This window comes from Apteryx rowi, unplaced genomic scaffold (genome assembly GCF_003343035.1).
Source record: "Apteryx rowi isolate R43461 unplaced genomic scaffold, aptRow1 scaffold_13, whole genome shotgun sequence".
NCBI lineage: Eukaryota > Metazoa > Chordata > Aves > Apterygiformes > Apterygidae > Apteryx > Apteryx rowi.
In genome coordinates, this window is record NW_020447530.1 from 1,324,609 (window position 1) to 1,331,944 (window position 7,336).

At 53.1% G+C, this 7,336-nt stretch overlaps 1 protein-coding gene across 1 annotated transcript in view; it reads right to left on the reverse strand.

The window, feature by feature from the left end:
* Window positions 1-729: 729 nt before the first annotated feature.
* KLHL28 (kelch like family member 28) overlaps window positions 730-7,336 on the reverse strand; it is a 41,400-nt gene continuing 34,793 nt past the window's right edge. Inside the window, exon 4 of the mRNA XM_026056143.1 lies at window positions 730-833. Coding sequence (XP_025911928.1) covers window positions 803-833 — 31 coding nt within the window. The 3' untranslated portion in view covers window positions 730-802. The remainder of the gene's footprint in view (window positions 834-7,336) is intronic.

The window sequence follows — 7,336 nt, forward strand, 5'->3', positions numbered from 1 at the left end:
AGGAAGGGAGCCGTGCCGTAACCRTGCCTGCACCAAGCAGGACTTGCCATTGGCTCCCCAAGGCGGCCAGTATATACAGAAAAAGAAAATACTCTGTTTAGGACAGGCAAAATTGCCTCCAGCTGTGGGATAATTGAATTTCTCCTAGAAGTTAGTCAAGCCCCACCAGATATACTGCAGGAATGGGAAGAGCRGTGACCCGCGGAGGAGTCGGGGCGCCGTGGGGCTCGGAGGGCTGCACGTTCCCGAGCTGAAGCCRCTTCAAGAAGTCTGAGCGCCAGCAGCGAAATAACGCGACGTTCGTAGCTACGCAGAATCACCAGGCAGGTCATTACGCTTCTCTTAAAATCCTTCTTCAGCGATGACAGCTGTACCTCCTGCCTTGCGCCTGCGAGCATCCTCCCCAAGCGGAGGTAGGAGGCCAGCAGCCCGTTTGTAGAGTCTGTTAAAAACGATGTTAAAAAAAAAAGAAAAAAGACCAAAAGGGAAAACTCCAAACAATCCTGCCCTAGAGACCACAGGAAGAACCCGACCCACAGCACGGGCTCTTCTGGACACGCTTATGCTAAAATATGCTTAGGAGGTCTGAAACCCACCATGGAGGGGTGGCAGCACCTCTCCTGGCGCACACGACRGAGGGGGATGACATCCGCCTCCGCCACCTTCTCCCGCTGCTGCCGGGGCAGGCACGGCGCAGACCCGCCGTGTGCAGGTGACAGGAGTCTTCCAGGCCACCACGGTGCTCTTTCCAACCCAGCTTCTCGCTGACCTGGAGCACAACAGTCGGAAGGTCTTTTGTCAGTCAGCGCTCGCAACGTGGCTTGAAATTGGTGCTGAAAAGAAATGTCAGAGTTTTACCTCTTGGTAGAAACTTCTTGGTTTTGAAGGGTGTTTTTATCTGAGAAGACATCATTGTAGTGAACAGTAATATAGTCCTGTCCTTCTCCTGCCTCCTGGGCAAAAAGGAAATGAAGCACTGCGAGTGAACTGTTATCTGACATCTCCTAGACGCTTTCCCAAGAAACACCGTGCCGTATGGAGGGTGTTGCAGCCCGGGGTCTGCAGCGTCCTCCCAGGAAGGGGCCAGACAGCCGTGATCCAGCCGTCTGCTTCCCGGGAAGCTCCAGGGTTGGGGGTTGAGCCGTGTGTCCAGGCTCGCCGGGAGCGGTACCTCCCAGTCTGGCTCCTGCTGCATGCTATGGGAAAACGTGTAAATCATACTGGTTGAGCYGAAGCAGGCTAAGAGATAGAAGAGCAGGTATATATGAAATAYATATTTGCATGTGGGATGGAGAATATAGTAATTTCCTGTTATTTCCCAGGAACAATCCGAAGGTCTCCAAACTTGCCCCATCAGTATTGYGCCAACAATGAAGAAACATAAGCTTTTTCGTTACCCTCCTCTTGTTAACCACATCGAAAAGCTACACGTGCCTGTGACAACCTTCAACATACGGTCAAGGCGTTATTGGGGACCTTCGCTGAGCCAAGCCTGCCTCGGGAGGCCACGGGAAYGTCAGCAGCAGCAGGTACGGGCAAGGGAGGCAGGGCTACCCGTGTTCACTCGCCATGTGCGTCCTCTCCGAGAAGCCAACAGCGCAGAGCGGACGTGGAGGTAACAGGGCACGCGTGCCGTGCATCTCACAAATCACCGGTTATGCCATTTTAATAGCTCTGCGGAGATTCRGGATGCAAATTCAGGTTGAGCACAGATATCGTGCCAGGAGACTAGGAAGATGCCAGCCACAGGTGGTTGCCCACCCCAACACACCTACACAGACTTCAGCATTGCACACAGGGAAAAGCAAGGAAAAAAAACCATCAACATGAGGGACGGGGAGACACAAAGCGGAGAGAGAGAGGTCAGCAGAGGTGGTCGTGCAGACTGGGGGTGGCACGATGCACCACAAGGTCCCAAGAGAGGCAACGCTCAAGAAACATCTGGTGGACTTTCACATCACCACCCCGGCAGCTGGGATGTGCTGGGAGACCACGCACTCCAAAAGCAGGTAGGAAACAAGGACAGGATTGGGTTTGTGTTTTGCAGGCGATAAATTCTTGTTTTTGAAGCTGAAAGTCTGACCTTCAGCCTTGGTGAGTAGATTTTTATTCTACCCTGTTGCCGGGGCAAGATGGATTGGAGTAACTCTGGAGAACACCTCCTCCTCGGAGCACAAATCCACAGGAAAAGGTGAACGCGGGGCACCCGATGGGGGCCCTGCCTAGAATCATGTCTAAAGGGTCAGACGTAAATCTCCGTACGAGTCTCCCAGCTGCAATGCATCTTCCTGCAGTGCACAGTGTCTCCAGTAAAAAAAAGCATATTTGTTTCCCCATAAATTAATATTAGACCTGCTACTAATATGTATACTCTTGTTGCAAATAAATACACATTTGCCACGTTTTATCAGCAAAAATGTTTTTCACTTCTGCCTGGAATGAAAGATGATGGAATGGGGGATCTTTAGGGATCTCTTTTTCTGCTTTGTTTTTCCACATCTTCCAGCTACATGAGAACAAGATGTAAAATCCAGCAGCCAGGGATATCATGGGGAGCGGTGGTGCTCTCCTGAGGCTTGTCAGCCCATAAATCAGCACGCACATTACACCCATGCATATATGCAGATTTTCTGTCTGTGATAGACAGAATATCAGTACAACCCACAATAACATGTGGCATTCTTGCGGTATATGCCAGGAAAAAAAAAGAAGAGAAAAAACAGCCTCGTGCGTACTACGGATGTTGTGGAGGTTCATGAGATGTTCCGTAGAGCGATACTTTTGGCAGGATGTATAGCAGAAAGCAACTTCTCCAGCAGGTATGAGAGACACCTGCGGCTGGAAAATCCTCAGGCAGGGAGGCTGGGAAGCAGTGCACGGATAATATGTTTTCTGCTGGTATATCTAAATCGATAAGCTATACCAGGCTAGCAAGTTCTGGACCTGGCATTTATATACGGTGTGTAGCTCTGCGCTTGAACCATAGAAGCTGGGGCTGAACCAGTCAAAGAAAACGGACATAAGGAGGGCAGGGGAGCGGAGCTCGYGCCCGCCCGTGTAGCTAACCCGTTCTGCGACGGGGGCGATTTCGGACCGATTTCGGACCCCTGTACAGTGCTAAGGGCCGTGCGCCCTTGTGAAATTCAATAGCTTCTCCTTAAAGTAAAATGGGCACGTTTTTAAGCAGCTTCTGGCTGCATAAGTTGCAGACAGGCGCATTTTGTACAGGCAGGGTAAGCTCGTGCCCACATTAACGGATGCCCACTTTTGCACGTACTGGGCTGTAAATACTGGAGAACCCTCCCMAAATTTTACCCCAAAGCTCAGTTACCGTGGAGAAAAGCGGCGGCCGTCGCTCGTGCGCAGCCGGCAGTCCTCTGGGATGCTCTTGCAGCACATCTCTCCTAGAGGCCTCAGCAGGCGGCCGCATCCGCAGTAGCAACGTTTAGAGTCTGTAACACGACTTGTTGGGCCATAGAACATACAAGAAAATCCCCAAATTTGAAGAGTGCAAAATGACAAAATCAGGACAACAGCATACTGGGACTTGCAGGAGTGGGCAGAAAGAGTCAGTTTTCAGCCCGAAAGACTGCGCACGTTACCAGGATGCCAGGGTAAGGCGCTAGGAATGCCTGGATAATATTTTGCTCCCTTTGCTTGTTTCCAGGGCACGTAAACGTGCTTCCCTTTCCTCTGTGCTACTGTGATTTTAAGCGATGGCAGCCTTCTGCATTTGCAAATGCCTGGGATACTCCATTCTCTACAAAACCAGGCGCTTCGTACCAGAACCAAATGGAGAAGAAAAAATGTGCAATACATTATTGTTACTTTCATATCCTCATTATTTGCATATTTTTCCAGTTTCTCTAATGCGTCTATTGTGCTTTTTCCAAACAAGCTAAATGCATTTTTCCCCAATCTTCTCGCTTTACAGCCCGTATGGCTTGTGCCTCGGGCAAGGGCCACGGTGGGAGGCACGATGCACAAACCAGGCACTTTTAGCGTTTTTACATTTTAACACGTTATAAATTTCTCTTCTTAACAATAATCTGGCAATAATTAGAAGAACATATTTTGCAGAGGGGACCAGAGGTCTGCTGTAAGCACTTCAGAACAAGAGAGTATCTCAAAACATGCCCAGTAAAATATACATGTAACCGCCACCGTTTCACGCTATGGCCCAAATCGTTGCGTGTTCTTGGGGAAAGGTGGGACATTTTCTGGTGGAGAACAGGAAATACGTCTCCTGGAGTAACTTCACGCAGGCCAGGTAAAAGGTAATTCCTGTTCCTGCGTCCTTTTGAAACCGGCACTCGATAGAGTAGCAAATGACCAAAAAAAGTGTTTAGAAGAACTCATTTCCATGCTCTGCAGGCTCTAACCTTGTCTCCCAAAGCCAAGGTTGATGCGTCCCATGCCAAATTAAATCTAAGATGTATGCAGTAATGARAAGGGTAGCATTCCATGAAAAACCTCCGCTTTTCAGTTAAAGAAGCTACGGTTTATTAGATATGCAAAAATTACAAAGTCGGTGTCACTTTGCAAGTTCAGCTCCTTCCCTAAGCGCTTAGGCATCACACCCGAAGGAGCAAGATAGCTCTGGTTTCGCACAGCTTGCTACCTGGATACTCCATTTCTTTAAAAAAAGAAAGAAAAGGTGCCCCGGTGGAAATACAGCACTCTTTTCTCAGCAGACGAGGGAAGCGCCGGCCTGCAACGGACACGGGCTCACGGCAGGTTTGCTTAACCCGATCAGTGTCCTCGCAAGCGGGACGGAGGAGCGGGGCTGCGGCCCGCGGGAAGCGGTCGTTAAACGCGACGCCCAAACCCGCTCCGGGCGCGCCAGCCACCTGCACGCGCCRACGTCGCGTTGGGCTTTCCCTGCTTCATTATTATTATTTTTTTTAATTGAAATATCTCTCATGCCTGCTCAAACACCTCTTCAAGAGTGCCGATATTTATCTAACGTATTGAAAGATTATTTCAATTTTCACAAAATCTTTTTCTTTTTTTTTCCTCCTTTCCCCTAGCAACCTAGCACGGAAAACAAAGCAACGAGCAAATCTCATTCGTTTCACGCGTTTCTGAACATCGTGGCAACCGCTGTCGGAAAATTTAATCCTGTCGCCCTCATAACGCTCATTTTGCCTGTTTCCGCGGTCGCTCTGCGGAGCTCGGCCGCGGCAAACGTAACGCGCCTGAAGACACGCTCAAAAGATAGTCCAGTCTCTCCCCTACAGAAGCTCCTCCATAGCTCCAGGCACCCTTGCAGCTCTTCTCCGGGTCATTTCTCCTTTTAATGCATCCTCTTTCAAGCCGGGGTGATGGGACTACCAGGTGCTTCTGCAGCTCCTCCCGGAGGCGGCAGCTCTCCCCCAGCTGAGCGACGCCGAACCACCTGGACACCGAACCCTCCTCTACCCCCGAGGAGCAACGGTGATGCACCTTGACCGGGTGATGCACATTGACCCTACAACCCTGCTTGCACCAAGTCGCTGCGGCGCTGCCCCTTCCACCCGGGACAGCTCAGATCCTTTAGGAAGTTTCAGTGAGCTTTTTGCTGATGACCTTCCTGGAGACCTGTGGGCATCACCTTGGCCAGGTCCTGCTGAGCATCTGCTCGCTTTGAGCAGCCCAAGGGGTCTAGGAGCGGAGACGGGTCCTTGCCGGAGCCACCAGCATGCGGCAACGAGCTCCGGAACCGAGCTTTGGCTCCACCAGCGCGCTCAGCCCCGGCGCGCTCGCTGCCGGCGACGTCCCTCCGGCTCGCCTACGGGCACCGGGACCTCACTCCTGCCTGTCGGCCCCTCTAACAAACGACCTGCCAGGTGACGAGGGGCCACCTCGCCGGCCCGAGCCCGCGCCTGCCTCGTCTCACCGTCGGGAAACACCGTGCGACTCCAGCCACTCAAGCTTGCTCAGCGCAGCGCCACGGAAGCACAGGCTTGGCTCTTCGGTGACAGAGCACTGGACGGAAAAGCTTCTCTGCAGTTCCCCAAGTGCCACCTGCAGGTCTGCTCGTGGTCCCCAGGGACGCAAGAAGCCACAAGCGAGGAGACCGGCGGCATGTGTGCCCGGGTGGGCAGCTTTGGGAATGGGGACAGCCCTGGCAAAAGTGGCAGAAAGAAGTGAGCTTGCAGTCAGCGAGAGCACCGAGAGGAGGTCTTGTTCAGGAGGAGGTCTTGTTCAGGAGGAGGTCCCATCCAGGAGGAGGTCCTGTCCAGGGTGGGAGGGTCCCATTCTGGAGAAGGTCCCATTCTGGAGGAGGTCCCACTCAGGAGAAGGTCCCACTCAGGAGAAGGTCCCATTCAGGAGAAGGTCAGATCCAGGAGGAGGTCCCATTCAGGAGGGGGTCCTGTCCAGGAGGGGGTCCCATCCAGGAGAAGGTCCGATCCAGGAGGAGGTCCCATTCTCGTGGTGGGTTTGATCTCGCCTCCCCACTGGCACCAGCTCCGTGTGCCGAGATCCTTCCCCTCCCAGCTCCAGCGCTCGCGTGGGCGCAGGCTCAAYGGGCCACGAACATGCTGCCTCCTCCCCGGCGAGGACCACGTCGCTCCACCTCCAACAGAAGTACAGGTCTGATGGTGGCAGCAAGTCACAGCAGCCCAGGGAACAGCGACAACAAGGTTGTGCTTCCTTCTCCTGCTTTTTTCACGCTCGGATATTAGGACCGGGCGCGAGGTGCAGGGCGCACGCTGCGGACGGTGGGATTGGGGTATTTTTCCTAACGCGACGGTGTCGCGTTAGGAAAAATACCCCAATCCCACTGTCCAGCCCAAATCTTGCAAGTCCTGCAGAGCCTCCTCCTCGCCAGAGCTGCACCTCTCGGAAAGCATTTGGTGCAACTCAGGCGTCGCCGGCGAGTCGCTTACAAACGGAGCTTCATGGATTTAATTAAGGCGCCACCTATGAGCCCTTGCTAAGGCCGTTTGCGCCGCGACCGGAGGAGAGTGCTAAGATCGACGGAGTTGAGCTTAAATATTTTATTACGGCAAGCTGCTAAATATTCATGGTCGAAGGAATGGGGGTCACTGTTTCCGGCTTTTCTGTAGGAAATTCGGAGGAAATTAGGAAATGCAGCCTGCGCAGGGTTGTGCATCCCCCCAACACCCTGCGCAGGGTTGTGCATCCCCCCCACAGCCTGCACAGGGTTGTGCATCGCCCCACAGCCTGTGCACGGTTGTGCATCCCCCCACACCCTGCGCAGGGTTGTGCATCTCCCCACAGCCTGCGCAGGGTTGTGCATCCCCCCCACAGCCTGTGCAGGGTTGTGCATCCCCCCACACCCTGCGCAGGGTTGTGCATCTCCCCACAGCCTGCGCAGGGTTGTGCATCC